The 17,273-nt window shown below is 45.9% G+C and overlaps 1 protein-coding gene and 2 long non-coding RNA genes across 4 annotated transcripts in view; 2 read left to right on the top strand and 1 right to left on the bottom strand.

Moving 5' to 3' along the window:
* The window catches only part of TSHZ2 (teashirt zinc finger homeobox 2), a 261,545-nt gene extending 251,869 nt beyond the window's left edge, over positions 1-9,676 (bottom strand). The window contains exon 1 of the mRNA XM_025470434.3: positions 9,541-9,676. Coding sequence (XP_025326219.3) covers positions 9,541-9,580 — 40 coding nt within the window. The 5' untranslated portion in view covers positions 9,581-9,676. The remainder of the gene's footprint in view (positions 1-9,540) is intronic.
* A 3-nt stretch (positions 9,677-9,679) lies between these two features.
* The window catches only part of LOC112674131 (uncharacterized), a 99,623-nt gene continuing 92,029 nt past the window's right edge, over positions 9,680-17,273 (top strand). For both annotated transcript variants that reach the window (XR_007405669.1, XR_003145238.3), the window contains exon 1: positions 9,680-9,817. This is a non-coding gene — a long non-coding RNA (uncharacterized LOC112674131). The remainder of the gene's footprint in view (positions 9,818-17,273) is intronic.
* LOC125753559 (uncharacterized) lies at positions 11,971-15,925 on the top strand. The gene is made up of 2 exons (XR_007405672.1): positions 11,971-12,443; positions 13,127-15,925. It is a non-coding gene; the product is annotated as an uncharacterized LOC125753559 (long non-coding RNA).

Here is a 17,273-nt window from a genome sequence, read left to right as displayed (position 1 = left end):
GTTGGCACCTGGGAAATATCAGTCCTGACCACTCTCTATAAAAAAGGCCATCCTCCCATCCCTCTTTACTCCATTAACTCTGATTTATTTTTATGACATGCAGTTAGAACTATTTAATATATCAATGCATTTGTTTCCCAGCTTTCTGGTCTTACTCACAAGAATACTAGCTGTGTGAGGGCAGGGACGTTTCCTGCTGTGTTATCCCAGCACCGACCTAGCTCAATGCCTAGCAGATGGTAGGTGAACAGTGTATATCTGTTGAATGAATGAATGGGTGCGTTAAATGCACTTGCACACACACACACACACACACGAACGAAAGGACCGACCTCATATCCGGGAGAGGACTAGATTCTAGGTGGAGATGCCACTAAAGGCAGTGCCCTCTGTACTGCTCTGAATACCCTCCCCGCAGGCTTAGACATGGCAACAGATGCAGGGAAAGAATAATAGGAGCTGGGTCCTTCCTTGGCAAATCACTATAGCTATTCTAGATAAAATATCACAATAGATTAAGGGTATAGGCTTTGGAAGCAGAGAGTTTAAAACCCAGCGTGGCCACTGCATGACCTTGAACAAGTTGCTCTGCAGGTTTCTCAGATCCCCATCAGTAAAATAGGGATTACACTAGCATCGAATGCATAGGAATGTTATAAGGATAAAACGTGGCTCAGATGTCCCCTCTGGGACAATCTCCCCTGACCATCCACACTCGCAGTGCCAAACTCCCACTCCTCAACTTTTGCATTTATGAAACCACTGTCATCGTGGGGCTTTTTTTCTTTCTGCAAATTCTCTCTCTCTTCTTTTTTTTTTTTCTTTGCTAATTTACCTGTATGCTCTCTAGCTTCCCCCTCCTGGAAGGTAAGATGACCAGGGATCATATTCTTCCCACTGACCACTCCTCCCACAGGATGCGGGTGGCCAGAACGGAACCTGGCACATAGTAGGAACTCAAGAAATAATTGCTGTTTAAATAATGGGAATATATGAAGCACTTGGAAAAGTGCCTGATATATAATAAACACTTACATAGTTGCAGTTATGGTTATTACTGTTGTCCTTATAGTTGTTGCTGCTGGTGCTATAATTACTATCTTTGGGGAAAGAAACATTTTTTTGAGCTGGTGCAGGGCTCCAACCAGCCCAGTATGAGTCAGCCTCAGAAGAGGCTAAAACACTATTTGGTGACGGTATTTCCAGTTTGGAAACCAAAATGCACCCAAGTCTGATTTCTTTCAAGCCCCAACCCCCTAACCCCATGATGATTGCTAGCTTGCTCATTTCCCTTCTCGTATAAATTTTTCATGGTCTGGCTATTCAGGGTAAAGACACACTAGCACTGTCAGGTCTGACCCCTAGTAGTTTCCATGCACTTTCTCAGTCCTGGGCTCACACAATCCTTTTAAAAACCTGGGCCTTAAGAAGAACTCTGATTACCCCTATCTTGTAGGTTGGAATGTGGCGGGGGGTGGGGGGCAGTTAGAGATTCCAGGAGCTTGCCCAAGTCGACAAGGCAAAGAAAAGCAGTAGACCTAGGGACTTGAACTTGGGTTGTTCTGACTCCTGAGCTCACATTCTTACCCCTGGCAAGGTTTCTCTCTGGAGCTTGCCCAGGGCCACGTTACCAGGATGGGCAAAACTATAACCAGAACCCAAGTCACTTTCTCCTGTTCTAGGGCTCCATCCACAATCTCAAACCTAATCTCAGGAGGAAAAACAAAAAGAAGCACAAAGCCATGTACTCAACTTTCTAATAAAGGAAACTAGCCGAAGGCAACTCTGATATAAAACACGCTTATAGCTTTTCATTTTGGCATTTCTTCTGTACCAAATGGTACTGAACGCCTAGAGTAGATTTACCTCTTCTCTACAGCATCATCTTGGCCCAGAAGCTATTCATATCTCCCTTGGGGTATGAGAAAGAGGCTTCTAAATTATTGGAAAATTCTAAGAATCTGATAAATTCAAGTGATTTAAAGTAAGCCCTTTGCAGTTTATATAGAAATATCTATATACCATTGCTCTGGCTTACACAAGTCCCTTCTCCCCTATAGAACACCTTGACCTTCTGCTTCCTTTTCTCATCGTCCACGGTCATCAGATTTCATGGATTTTTTCACGATGCAGGAAGGCGTTAGGGAAGTTTTTTTTCCAAATTCATTACAAACAGAATGGCCGCTGACAACTGTTTTTATCTCCTTCTGCCCTTTGTAACTATTTTCATTAAAAACAATAACCATGTTCTGCCCACCTTAGTATCTAAACTGTGTAATTTCCATAGAAATGACTTAGATGTAGCTTTAAGAAGAAAGCTCTGGGGTGATTTCAGAGTATTCATTCAGTTCTGAAAGCACTCAACTAATTAAGACCAGTGATCTTAATTTTTGTACTAACAGAAACTGCAGAACACTGCCTTTTTTTTGTTTTTTTGTTTTTTTTTTTAACCCACCTTGGCGTCTAGCAGCTTTATGGAAACACGAGGTTTTTCCTTTAGCATAAATGGACACTACAGCTTTTCAATTAAATTAGTCTTTGGAGACGGATGCAAAAGAGCTAAAAAGCTCCTTAAAAATCTTCCCTGCTCCGCTGCCTCTCATGTGCCAAGGGGAGATGTGTAGTTAAAATGCAGTGCTATCTTCCTCTCACCCTGCCGAACAAAGTTTTTCATCTTGAACCCTGGGCTAGCTGTAACAGAGAGCCTACTGAGAGTCTACTTTTAGTTTGCATGCCCACTTTGGGTTTCCTAAAGCTATTTTGTTAAGAGGGATGTGTATACGATGTCCTGTGTCTTTTGTACATCCAGAGAGAACTTTATTAGATCCTGTTTCAGGCTGGGTAGTAGGTATGATGATACTGAAGCTGTTGTGGTTCTGTTTTTGTTTTAAATAACACAGATGGAAAGAGCACCCTTACTTAACGAGAAAAATCCCAGACAAATGCTTTCAAATATGATCCAGGTATTTTTCTTTCTGTGTAATTTCTCTAAATTCATTATCTCCAAAACTTTTGCACTATGCATCTCCCTGTTGTTAAGCAAAATAATGCTGATATATTAATAAGAGGATTATCTGGTCGTGTCTCCTGAATCTTAATTTCTAAAATTTTCAACAATTTTAGCCATTGCTTTGGCATTGCGAAGTATTGGAGGATGCCCAGAGGACATCTTTCTCTGCAGAGGAAATGCAAAAGATTCAGAGAGGCAACAATCAACAATTCTATGGAACCACTTTAATGACTTCCAAATCTCTCCCAACTATTTTATCACTTCAGCCACGGAGTTTGCTTTGGAAACAAATATATCAGCAATTCCCACTTTCATCCCAGAAGCTTTTTCTCTGTGTCTGTGGATGCAGTGTCCTCAGAGGGGACCTAACTCCTATACCCTCATGATGGTTTCTCTGCAGAAATAGCAGTCACACTGCTGTGGACACTCCAGACCAGCATCCCAGTTAGATGCCAAACCATATGTTTACAAAGGCACTTTCCTGAGTTTGCAGAGAGAGTCCCAAAGTGGATATCTGGGCTCTAAAGTATCTAATTTTTTATTATCATGTCTTGAAGACCAGCAGCGTCTCTCGCCGCTCCTTTTCAATGCTGTCCCTAGCCCCTTCACCTAAAACAAGTGACTGAAAGGTCAGTAGCACAGACCAAAAAAAAAAAAAAAAAAAAGGAAGAAAATGCTAAATCCAGTAAAAATCAGTTTATGTAAGAGAGCCCGTAAATACATGGTGTTTTTTTCTTACTGCGATATCCAGGCAATCAAGCAAACCCTCTCAACGAGTTTATTTCTTATGTGGCTCGAATGACTAAGCTCATTTATAATCAAAGAGCTGCTCACCAAAGGTCATCCTAAGGAACAGGAGAATTTCTAACTTTAAATGGAATTTACAAAACTTAAAATGATAAAAAAAATATAAATTGCTACAAATTACTGAAAAAGGGATATAAAAACCTCTTCCATGATGCACGGGCTCTAAGGAGGCAAGAGGCTGAGATCTCCCTGATACAGATGACAGGAAAATATATTCTGTATTTGTCACATTAGAAAATGAAAATAAATTTCTCCCAAGTAAATAAAAATATAACCGCATTCTCAACTTGCAAAGCAATAAAATTATTTGTGTGCCAAGCTTCTTTTAATACCACCGTAATTTTTTTTTATAAAAGTCGCTCAATTTGATTGTAATTAAATATGTAATGAAAAAGCACTGCTTCAGGGAAGCGATGCAAGACTCTCTGTTAATGTATTTCCAACTGACTTTGCATCAAACGAAAATGATACTCTGTGTATGCCTGGTCTTAATATAGAATTTGTTAGGCAATTCTGTGCTTTTTAAAGGGAACTTGGGTGGACGCAGGCACGTCTTTGAAATAGTGGCTGAGTCTTCCCAGACCATGACATACCTAAATAAAATTGATGGTACGCATACAGTGACGGAAGGGGAAGATCTACTCTGGTCATTTAACTCGTGTCAGCTAATTACAGACCCAGCACAAACATGAACAGGTTTTCTTCCTGCCTGATTTTCCTAAGCTGAGCTGCAGTGATGAACAGGAGTGTATCGTTGCAAACGGCCTTAAATAATGCCAAGCTCAGTGCCCCTTTAAAACCTGCTCAACTGAGAGTACAATCCCCAAGCCACTGGGAAGATAAACAGATCAACCCAGGTATTATCCAGTTGGAGAAATGCGTGAGAAGTCACCTGGGATGAAATGAAAGCATAAGCCTCTGTTGGAGAATGTGACAAAAGGCAAGATGCTTCCAGGGACAGATCTGCTAGAGATGCCTAGGAGGTATTTGTTGGGTGCGAAGGTTTCCCAAACGTGGAATCGAGGTGAGTGGGAGAAAAATCAGTGCACAGTAGTTCTGAGGGATGTTTCCACCCTCCTCAAAAGTAGCCTCCCATCTCCAACCCCCAAGCCTCAAGCAGATTGTCATGGTACAGAAGTTTCTCAGTGGCCCCTCTCCTTTACCTACCTTCCACTAGAACTCCCTGTCACTTGCAATCTGCTGATTAGAGCTAATGTATTGTGTCCTGATATGGCAGATTAAAAATGAAATCAATAAATGCCTAAAACAAATGGGCTTTTGAGATGTCCCATTCAATCTGGGTCTTTAAGGGTGAGGTGAGAGAAGGGAGAAGGAAATCAGGAAGCGAGTGGGGAAGGGCCCACTTAAGTAATCAATTTCCATCCAAAGCGCTCTGTGCAGGATGCGATTCCGGGGGACCTGTCCTTCCTTTTCCAGGGATCTGCCTTAAATAACAAGAAGAGCCAGAACAGTTCATGCTGCTGAGCCCCTGTGGGGTGGGAGGGGGGGGGTGAGCTGTGTGTGCTTATTTTTTCCGTTCATCTGTTAAAACCCTACCGTTTGGGTAAGTGAATGGGGGCGACAGCACGCGGTATTTGAATCTTCAAGATGTGAACTTGTCTCTCTGAAGTATGTTTAAACAAAGTGAGAGTGCCAGGGTCCCGACTCCACCCCGATTCCTATTCCCTCGAATCCCATCCCACTTGCCAGTAAATTAAAGGTAAACTTCCTCCCTGGGCTGCCTGCCCCCCTCCCCACCCTGCTGGTAGAGATCGCTGAGACCTCCCCGGTTCCCCCAGGCACCGCTCCCAGGAGGCTGAAAAGGAGATCGCTGGGGTCAACTCTGCTCCATTGCAGGATTCAGAACCGTCCCTGCTGAATATGCTTCCCATGTAAATAAACTATGCCATTAAGGTGCAAATTGCAACTTTTAAGTAATGATTGCTAATAGTCTAATGTTTACTGCCACACAAGGACATTCATGAAAACAAAATCTGCATTATTCATCTCCATATTAAATAAACAAAATAAATTGAGGGAGCTGTTCTTCCCTGCAAGACTTTTCCTCAGATCTGGATTATCAAGATAGCTTCCAAGAGTCAACAAGAAGGAAGCCTTTAATCTCTTTGGGTTGGCAGAAGCAGAAGCCTGTAACTTCTGTATACGTTCGATATTCGCAAGCCCCAAAGATCTTGCATTCTATTACACTTGGCTGGCGTTATATAAAAACAATAGTTCAGGGTGGTAAAAGAAAATATATGTGTTACACATGTCTGTGTACAGAGGCTGTGACAGATTGTAGAAAATAGAAGGGTTTGCAGTGTAAGTCTGCAATTTTAAATTTTTAACTACTCTGCAGCCTGCAAAATACAAACAAATCAAAACACTGCTCGGTTTTATTTTACCTTTCTGCCATCTTCTCTATCTGCCCTAAAAATGGATAGGGGGAGAGGGATGCTGAAAGAACCTCCTGCAATATTCTCAGGTAAGAGTGGATGCATTTTAGTCGGGAGTGAAATATAGGGCCAAGCGAGCGAGCACACACACACTCGCACCTACACAAACCCCTGGGGTACTATAGGCTGTTTTCTGAACTTTTTTTTTTTTCTTGCCCGAAGTAATAGTATGGTGGAATAGCATAGCTGTAGAGAGCCAGGAAGAATGACATTTCAGAGGGAAATGTTCTGACTTAGCTGTTTCCTTAAAGAAAACTGCCTACCTCACATCCCTGCTCCTTAAAGGGGGAGGTGGGGTGGGGTGGCGTGGGGTGGGGGGAACATAACAAATAAAGACCAAAAATTCTCATCACTTCTAATACCAGCTGGTTCATTCTATCTCCATCATACCTGCTTTATTAGAAAGTTCTGTAACTGCTTCCTTGAAACATGGAACTTAAAACTCATAATGCAAAGGAATCAGATTGCCTCGAACAGTTCTTGGGAAAGAGTCTCAGCTCTGATTCACTCACAGGCTTTTTCTATCTTACATTATTCATTAATCAAGCTAGAAATCAAGCTTTCAGCATCAGTCCATGGGAGTAATTACTTACAGTTGTGCATTGTGTTTAATTTCAGGCAGCGATAAAAGTTAGTATGGCCACAATCCTAGAGCCCACCTTGTTCTTTTCCTTACAGTGTCAACTGGCTCAAGAATCCTAAAGTGGCTAACTTTACTTGTGAACCACCACCTCAGCTAAAACAGAGTACAGCATCGATGACTTTGGAGGAAAGAAACCTTGCATTGAAAAAAAAAAATACCCGTTTTATTAATATGTGAGCAAATAAATACTGCAAGAGGGGCCTCATTATGTACAAAATGAATCGTTCCCTTTCAGCTCCACAAGGGTTTCCCCTTTTTTTCAGTGAAAATAATAAAGCCATGAAAACAAACATAGAAAGACAGTAGGCATTCAATAGGCCAGAAAACTGAAACTGCAGTCACAACTTTCTAACACACACACACGCTAAAGAGACAAGCCAGTTCCAATAGATACCAGCTTAATGAAAAGGATCTAATTTAAATAATGTGATACAGCATTATGTTACGTACACCTGGATCCTCATTGATCAGAGGATAATTATAATCAAAGTAGTGCAATTCTGAGCAATGCACTTTTTATAATGAGCTTACCAAAGGAGACATGTCCAGTCATTCTGGTAATTTAAATTACTGCCTAGTTGTTGATGGCCTTTACCGGAACAACAAGGGGTGGGGGGGGGGTGGCGGAGAGGAAGAGTAATTTTCAGGGCAGTATCACTTCTTGCTGGACTGTTGCCCAGGGTTCTCTTTTGGGACAATAAGGACGTTATCTCTAATAATCTAGCTATACGGAAACTTGGGTTGCCAGAACTAGAAGGAGCACGCTCACTTTTCCTGGGTCCAGAAGGCCAGTGCACGCCCCAACACTGTCAGTTTGCAAAACAATCCAAGTTTAAAAAAAAAAAAAAAAAGTGAGTTAAATGCAGACAGGGACAGGGGAGGGAGGGAGAAATTGTTTTCAAAAGAGGTAGCCGGAGTTGAAAAAAGAGCACCTCACTGACGAGGCAAGTTCCAAATACACACGGCACTGAAAATATTTTAATTATTTTGCTTTTAGGGAAACAGTTGGAAAACACACAAATCAGAGCTTTATAAATGATATTTCCTCATGCAATCTGAACCGATCTACGCATGGCTACGGAAGCAATTCTGCGCTCTGAAGGGAAGATAATTGTGGATATTTCAAAGCACATGGACTGCCATTCAGGCTGGAATCAGGCCATGATGGAGGATGAGCTTGGTGGTCCAGCATGTTCAGACACAAACACCCACTTTGCCCAGATCTGCAGCTAACTTTGGATTTGTTCTAAGGGTGGCTTTACAAAGTTTACCAAAGTGTTCCACGGAACTTCTCTCTCAATGTTTCGCTCATGTTACAGCAGAAAGGAAACGTGTTGTTGGGTCTGCAGAACTCCATCCCTAACTGATGCTGCCTAAAGCATGAGGGTAAATACAGAGACCAGGGCAAAAAAAAAAAAAAAAAAAAAACTTAAGCTTTTCGCTAAAGCCCCGATTCAACTAAAGGACACAAAGAAATAAAAACGCCCACATTAAAAGCCAAACAAGATAATAATTGTGCATGTCTGGCTCTGAATCTAGAGGGCAAGGCTTGCGTCACTGGCACTCTGAGTTACCATGGTGAGTGATTTATTGATATATATCAAGAATGAATAGATCAAAGGCAGCGAGATGACAGGTGATCAATCAAATGTCAAATCAAAACTAGCAATCAAGTGGAAAGCTGATTTTTCAGTGGGTGGGTCTGGCAGGAGAAAAATGAACTTTCATATTACACTTCCGAGAAACAAAACCCCAGCATACTATTAAAAAAGCAATTAAGCAACCCAAAAGGAAAAAAAAAAAAAAAAAAAACCCTTTAGAAGAAGGTCTATTGTACTGATCCATTAACCTGTTCCTCTCTTTTTTTGGGGGGGGGGGGGGTGGAGGGTGGGGAGGGAGGGGGGTTGGTAAGGAAGGATTCAGATGGGATAAGGTACAAATCAATTTACAAAGTTTACAACTCTCTCTGGGCAAAGGAAATCCAGAGCTGCTTCAATGTTCTACTGGGTCCCCTTTTCCCCCCTTTTTAAAGAGAAAGAGTCTTGATGACACTTCCAAGCACATTCAAAGGTTCAGTCAGTCCTTTTCCTGGGGTGGTTTTTTTCCACCTTGGCCAGCAAAGTTACACTCTCACTGCTTGCCCCAAAACCCGCCTGCAGCCCAGGGCTGGGGCACCACGCCTCACACTCCAGCGCCCCGAACCCCCAGCTGAGAGGGAGACAGCGGTCCCTCGAGGCCAGCAGCCACTGGCACTGTCCACGCGGAGGGATGCGAGGGTGCGAGGAGCGGCTCCCAACCCCGCACCCCGAATCCTCGACCCAACTTTGGCCCGAGAGGCAAGAGACAGACTGGGAGAAAGTTAGGGGTGGGGTAGAGGGTGGAGGGAAAGAAAGTTTAAGGAGGGAAGGCTTGGTGGGATAGCTTCCCCCCCACCCCCCACCCACCCCGAGCCTGCAAGGGGGAAGGATCCGGGAGACGGAGGAAGGCGCGAGGGAGGACGGGGTTATCCGCGGGGCAGCGAGGGGCGCCCGGGGCGACCTCCCCGCGCGGCTGGGGGGGCGCCCGGGGGGCTCGGCGCGCGGGGCAGCCCCGGGGCCGCCCCGGAGCGGAGCCGGTTCTCTTACCTGCCGCCCGCTTGGGTGCCTGCTGTTTCCTCCTTGGCATCGCTCTACTTCGCTCCAGTCCCACTTCTGGCGGCCCAGCCCCGAGCCGCGCGCGGGGGCCCGCTGCTCTCTCGCCTCTCCGGGGCTCCTCCGCCTCCTGCCCGGCGGCTCCTGGGGCGTCACTCGGCCTCAGTCCCCCCGGCGATCCCCCCTGCAACTCCTCCACCACGGGCCCGAGGAGACCCCCCTCTCCGGGCGGCGGACACGGGCGGCTCGCGCCGGCTGCTCGCAAGTAGAGGTTGGCTCTGCCTTGTTGTTTGTTTGTTTGTTTGTTTTGGAATCTCGCTCCCCCTCGCTCTCTCGCCTCTCTGTCTCTCTCTTTTTGGTTTTTTTTTTTTTTTTTTGCTTTTTTGGAGATTTTTGGTTTTTTTGGTTTTTTTTTTTTTTTTTTTGGGGTGACTGTTGAGACACTTGATTTCTTTATTAAACATCCAAGACCGCGTTCGGATGGAAGGGACGAGGGGCGCACACGCGCCACACGCACACGCGCGCGTAAAGAGAAGGGGGAGAAACAGGCAATCCTGGGAAGGTAGTGGTTTCTTCTTCTTCTTTTTCTTCTTCTTCCTTCTCCTCTTTCCCTCCTCCTCCTCCTCCTCCTCCTCCTCCTCCTCCACCTCCACCTCCTGCTCCTCTTCCTCCTCCTCCTCCTCCTCCTCCTCCTCCTCCTCCTCCTCCTCCTCCTCCTCCTCCTCCTCGCCGGTCTCTATGGCGGATTCGCGCTGGGGGAGAGAGATCACTCACTGTAGGTTTGTGGCTGCTGTCAGATTCCCGTCTGTGAGTGATATGCGAGAGGACAGGAGCGGGTTGGGGGAAAGACGGAAAATCCGGAATCCACTCGCGCACACACTCACACGCGCGCACACACACACACACACGCACACGCACGCACCCGCGCCTCCTCGCACACACACTCACACCCCCCCCACGCGCGCACACACACACGCACACGCGCGCACACTCACACACGCGCGCACACTCACACACTCACACACACAAGACAGGGCGAGGCGATGCCAGCAAACATCGATCCCGCTGAACAAACTGAACATTAACAAACTCCTCCTCCTCCTCCGCTCCCCGCGACCTGATGACAGGGAGAAATTTACTCCCCAGCCGCAGAGCGCCAGGCAGAGGGAGTCTATTAAAGGGACAGCGTCCCGCCGGGGAGGGGACGGGGGGGCTGGGGGCGGGGACCCGGCGCGCCCCGCGGCTCCTCCGGGCGCCCCCCACCCCCCACCCTCCTCGGGGACACCCCTCCGGGAAGGGCGTGCGGAGGGAGGGGACAGGCAGGGATGCGGGTGGGGACCAAACTCCGCAGTTGCAAAGGGAGCCAGCTGGGGGGGAGGGGGAGCAGGTGAGCCTCCCCCCCTCCCCCCAGGGCCCTTCGCAATACTTATGAGACGGGGTGAGAACTTGGGTCTCAGCCAGCGGTGACCTCCATCCCCCAAGTCTCCTAATCTGACCGCGAAGACGTCCTCCCCACCCCCACGCCAAGTTTACCGCCCCTGCCCCTCCCTCCTTCCTCCCCGGTCAGAGAAACAGAAATCTCCCTTCTGCCTCCTGGCTAGTTTCATCCCAGATTCTCTTTGTTTAAAACGGTGTTTCTTGAGCACCTACTATGTGCCTGCTCTGGAGACACAGGGGCCAGAGCGAAAGGGAAGATCCCGGGCCTCTTAGTGTTTATATTCTAGTGGCGGAGCACACCTGTCACTCTCAGATCCTCAGTCTTGGCCCAAGTGTCACCTTCTCCCAGAGGCCTACCTGACTTAAAATTTTCCGCGCACATGCACACCCCTCACCCCCACTCCCTAGCCTGTTTCTCTATTTTATCTCCTTTTCCACTGGGCTTATCAATAGTACATAGATTATGTATAGTTCTCTATTTCGTTTATCGCCCTGTTCCTTTTTAGAATATAAGCCCTGTTTAGAATATAAGCGGGATTTTGCCTCTTTCGTTCACTGTGCTAGCCCCAGCAATGGAAGGGGACATATAGTAGGTGCCCAGTATATAATATTTGTTGAATGAATGAAAAGTAGGCAAGCAAATAAGCAAGGTAATTTCTGAGAGATAAGCTCCATGAAGATGTTAGAATAGGGTCTGTGATGGGGTCTGGAAGAGGGGGCAGCCCTAGCTCTAGACTCGATGCCGGAGATGGCACTCGAGCTGAGATAGATTCCGGCCAACAGGTGATTGGTGAGCCAGGTGTGGGTCTGGCAGCTGCCTAGGTGCTGGGGACAGGGCGGAACCGGAACCCTGCCCTCAGGGAACTCTCATTCCAGTGGGAGAGACAGACAGAGGGGCAAGTGATGTGTGATGGGGTAGGAGGCCTGGCCGTGGAGGGAGGGAGGATGGTTTCCAGGCAGAGATTCCTGGGGAAAGTCAAGTCTAAGCTGAGTCCTAAATATGGGGCGGGGTGGGGCGGGGGGTAAGGCAAGAGGGGAACTGAGACAGCCAAAGCCTTAGAAGAAGAAGGCAGGCATGGCCTAGTTCTTCCCAGTCAAGGCTCTGGCTGCCGGCACCCAAATCCCCTCGGGCCCTTGTTAAGAGGCACATTCTTAGGCCGAAAGTGTGTGTTCTTACCCTAAAATACGATGATCTGACCCTAACTCCATGGGCATTTGGGCCCATAATTCTTTGTGGTAGAAGCTGTTCTGTGCAATATAGAGGGTCTGCAGCATCCTTGGCCCCTACCCACTAGATGCCAGACCCTTCCACCCCATCTGGGTCAACGAAATTGTCTCCAGACATTGCCCAATGTCCCCTTGGAGGGGCAAAATCGTCCCCCTGATTGACGGCCACTGCTCTAGACCTTCTAAATCAGAAACTTCTGGAACACGGCGCAGGGAATCAGCATTTTGAGCCAGTGAGTCTCCCGCTCTCTCCAGTTTGAGAACTTCCGCTAACAAAGCCTTTGTTCTTTTGGAATCGGACATGTCCAGTATCGCTAACTAGAAAGCAAATTCAAGCTTAGATATTTTGTAATTTAGGAGTTCAAGGTGTGGCACTGTCATGTGGTCATTGTGATGGGGTTTCACCTGTGCCTACTCCTCACTATCTGCCCCCGAACCATGAACCCACCACGAGGGAGGCCTGCCCGGTATAATCGGGCCACCTCCCATTCACTACCCGCCCAGCTACCACCTTTGCCATCACTTGCAGGGAATGACCTAGGGTGACCTGTTCCACAGATATTTTTTCTGAACAGTTCTTTTGGGAGCTATAGGAAATGTAACTTTCCCCATCCTACTAGTCATGTGTTATCATCACATTTGCAAAGTGCTGTTTAATCTTTCTTGTTATTGTTTTAACATTTTTAACATCCCCACGTGGGAGGCCACAGGCTCCTTTCTTCCTCATGCATGTGATACAAGTTGTTAACTCATCTGCCCTAAATCACCCAATTGGCCTCCACCCATGATCAACCCCACCCAACCCCAGCCTAGTCCTTAGGCAACTGAGGCACAGAAAGCCCTACTGCAGCATTGACAATGTCAGCAAAAGGATATTAATTCTAATTAATTCTAATTTCCTCCCACACCTTTACAGGGAGCTGTGCCAGGGACCACAGCTTAATCAGTAAAACCGCCAGTCCTGCCAGCTGGGGACCACAGTTCGAGGAACAGGGGGTATAAACGTAAGGCCTGAGCAGAGAAAAGCCTGGGACTGCAGTGAGCTCACCGTGAATCCACCCCGGGAGAAGCCCCATGTCTGCTGACTGGGTGTTTTTACTACATTCAATCATTTACCAAACATCTCGTGTGTTAGTTAGGTGGCCAGGCATTGCCCAAGTACAGGAGATGCTGGCGTGCATAAGATCGGATCCCTGCCTTCAAAAAGCTTCTGTGAAAATGACATCCTGAAGATTTGGAACTGGGAGAGAAGGAATTTGGGGGCTGGACCCAGCTTTGGAGAGGATCGGGAAGGAAATGGGCCAGAGTAGCTGACTTTGGGCTACTTTGGGAATCTTTCCCCGTATCTCTCTCCAGGATTCTTCCCTGAATTTTACTTACATTCCCACAGTAATTTGTATTTTTTCCCCCTACTGCTACTATTATAGAGTATTTCGCTTGGTTATCAGCAAGGAAGATTTTGTCTACCTCAGTTGGATCCACAACACAATGGTACCCAGGTACTGTTCAGTGGCGTAGACGTGACATTGAAAAACATGAATCGCATAGTGAAAAGGTTATTCCCTTTCAGTTTTCTTTCAATCCATGAACGTCTCAGTTTGGTGCTAGTGCGTCTTTCATGCCTAACAATTGCTAACTTTTATTTCTCAACCAAGAAACCACAGATCTCAGACTTAGAAGCTTGGGAGGGGCAAGAGTTACCTGGCTAGACTTTTTTTTTTTAAATGGTTTGTTTTTATTGAATTTACTCTAAGGTTAGCTCTATCTTAGCAAAAGATGTTGCACTCCAATTATGGTAGCAATCTGAAGTTTGATGTAATTTATGGGTTTTAAAAATAAATATAGCTAAGGAATGATAGAGAATAAATAATGGTTCAGGGGTGTGTGGAGATGGCAAAATGTGAGAAAGGTGGTACAGGTATGACTAGAATTTGCAAAATACTTCGCTAAACCACAGACTCTGGCACTTTTGGAAACTTCTTCCAAGGGCTGGAGGCTTAGAATAATACTATGTTTGGGTCTCCAGGGAGGTAGCATCCTCACATCTAACACTCGAACTCTGGGATGTGTAAAGGCATGAACTGATTGGAATGAGTCAACTGTATCTTCTAGAACACCAATTCCCACACTGGCTCAATGTCAGAATCACCCGGGGATTTTTTTTTTTTTTTCTTTCTCCTTAAGATAAAGAGGCACAGGCGCCACCCTAGAATTACTGAATTAGATCCCCGGGTGGGGCCCGAAAATCTGATATTTTACAAGTTCCCAGGTGATTCAGATAAGGTGCCAGGCATGGGAACCTTGCCCCTGCAAAAGCTGAATTTTGTAACAAGTGAATCAAGTTGGTAGAAGTTGGTGCACATGAGGAATAGCCAGGGTATGCATTCTTGGATTCACTCAAAAAGGTGATCGTGAAGCCTTCTAAGTTGTACTCATGGAATCTGTGAATGCCCCATGAAAGCATGTATCTGTCATACTGATTTTTGTTGTTAGTTTGCCTCTCTTACTACTGGACTCCAACCCAATGCAATTAAAACAGACATTTGCCATACGCCTATTTGAGATCGGCACTGCCCGAATTAGCGGGCATTGGGGCAGTCTGTGGGATTCTTGAGCTCAGTTGATGTAATAACTCTTGTACCAGCTTCGGGGATTTTGCATCTTTTCTTCCCTCCAGAATGGTCCCTCCCCCAGATTTGTTTTCCTTCTCACTCTAAACTCAAATGTCATCTCCTTTTGCCCCTACCGTCTGTCCCATTCTTTCTCTTATCTTTCATGACAGTTATGACCATCTGTAAGTATCTTCTTCATATATTTGCCTATCTTCATATATTATTATCTGTCTTCCCGAATTAAAATGTAAGTTCTAATCATCTCGATATCCCTGAGTCTAGCAGTATTGGCACTCAGTGAGAATTTATGAAATGACTGAATACCCAGTTGAGCATACTTGCAAAGAAGTGTGTATGGAAAACAAAAACGAAAACGAAAACAAAAACAAAAACAAAAACGAAAATGAAAACAACAACAAAAACAAAACCATTAGGCCCACCGTAGGGCTTTCATTAGGCATGAGTAGCATTTCAGCCGGTGTGCCTCTTTTCCAAGTGATGCTGTCCTTCCTTCCCCAACTTCTCTCCCTTTCCTCCCTTTCCTTTCTCTTGTCTCTTGCCTCCTTCAGATCGTCCCTTAAGTACCGCCTCCTTCAGGCAGTCTTCCTGGGTGGACTCCAAGTGATTCAAACTTCTCTAGTCCATATCTTCTCAAAACAGAGAGTCACTCTAGAGTATGATTCCAAATATATGAATAGACAGGCAGAAATGATCTATGCTGAGGTATCAGGGTAGTGGTTACCTTTGAAAGTGAGCTTGAGGAGGCCACTGGGTGTGTGTAGGGGAGGGGCCTGCATTGTTCTTAACTAGGATGCCGGTTACCAAGTCTATTCAGTCTGTGAAAATTAATTTAGCTGCATGCTTATGATTTATGCACTTCTATATATGTACATAATGCTTCAATTAAATAAAAAAGCAGTGTTCTCAAACTTTGCCATGTATCATAATCAACTGGGGGGATTTAAAAAACTCAATGCCTAGGCCTTACCCCAGACTCATTACATCAGTCTGTGGGGGTGGGATCCAGCCATCAGTATTTTTAAAGCCCCCAGATGATTCCAATATGCAGCCAAGTTTGAGAGCCAGTGTACCATACGATTTTACCCTCGAGGATATAATTCATTGCCTTCCTCTTGTGTCATTTAACTCATTCGGGATATCCCTCTTCCCAGTAACTATTTTGTAAAAACTTCAAGGTGGCAATCTTGGGTTATTTTCTCCCTTCCCACGACACCTGGTACAGCGTCATGTTGAGGGTGGGGGAGGACCAGACAAGAGGACGTACCAGATGGATCACGAGAGCGATAGGAAGAAAACGAGGTAGGGTGTTGGGATAGAGCGTAAGGGGCGGGGGCAGGCCTATTTTCGGGTGAGAGTCTCAGAAAGCCTTTCTGAGAAGGGAACATTGAAACAGAGATCTGGAGTACAAGAGGCAGCCCACCAGGAGCCAAGGCCTGAACTCGGAAGAGACTTCTGTGCTTCCAGAACACAAAGGACGTAGCAGTCAGTGTCCAGGTTTCCAGAGCTAAGCAGGGAGAGGGGAGCAGAAATGATGTAGGGGAGGTGTAGGGCGTGACTGGATCATGGAGACATCGTGGGTCCTAACACCAAATATGAGTTTTTTTCTTTGTCATCGATAAATGCTAGTTCGTTTACTTACATCCCAAGATAGCTAGTCCAGTAGAGTGGGTTTGTTCAACCAACACAGAAGAGAACCTCTCGGCTTCCACTTGGTGGGAATTTGCTCTCTGGACACAGTTACAGTACATGACAATAAAGTCCAGAGACACTCAGGCACTGACAAGCTTGCTCTTAAGAATAAATCCTCCAAAAGTCTTTGGGGGTCTCTTTAAAAACTCTTTGGATTTGACTAGGTGTAGAATTTCACAACAGCAATTAGGCACTATGTATATTTTAAACCATCCGATTGCTGAGAGGGCAGGCTGGGGATACAGGAGCTGTTCAATTTAACATACATCACATTTCTCCCTTGGAGGTGGCTACTTGCTGTTGGTGACAGTATTTTGCTGCCACCGAAGAATCCAGACCGCGTCGCTGGCCCAGTAATCCATTGCTCGACTTGATTAACCACAGGAAGACATTAAGTGAATGTAAGGACCGGAACAGCCTGGAAACCATGTGACGAGCAGCCTTTAAGTTCTGGGCTCTGGTATATTTTATGCCACCTCAACTGTGCATCAAGCTCTCCTTCCTGAACTCATTAGAACCGTGTGCCCAAAGGTACCCCTCAACTTTCAGAAGCAAATAGAGAATGATATAATTCGCTCTGAGAACACCTTTCTGTCTCATCCGGAGCATGTCTTATCTATTATGATTAGGCATTAGGCATCCTATTGTCCTGAAAATTTCATGAGATTCTCCCCCTGCTTGCTAGGATTATGTCAAAGTGACTTGTCCTGGATGCGTTTTCACCCATCAATACAGCTCGTC

Source organism: Canis lupus, chromosome 24 (genome assembly GCF_003254725.2).
Source record: "Canis lupus dingo isolate Sandy chromosome 24, ASM325472v2, whole genome shotgun sequence".
Lineage (NCBI taxonomy): Eukaryota > Metazoa > Chordata > Mammalia > Carnivora > Canidae > Canis > Canis lupus.
The sequence above is the reverse complement of the archived record's forward strand: the minus strand, read 5'-3'. Positions and strand labels throughout refer to the sequence as shown.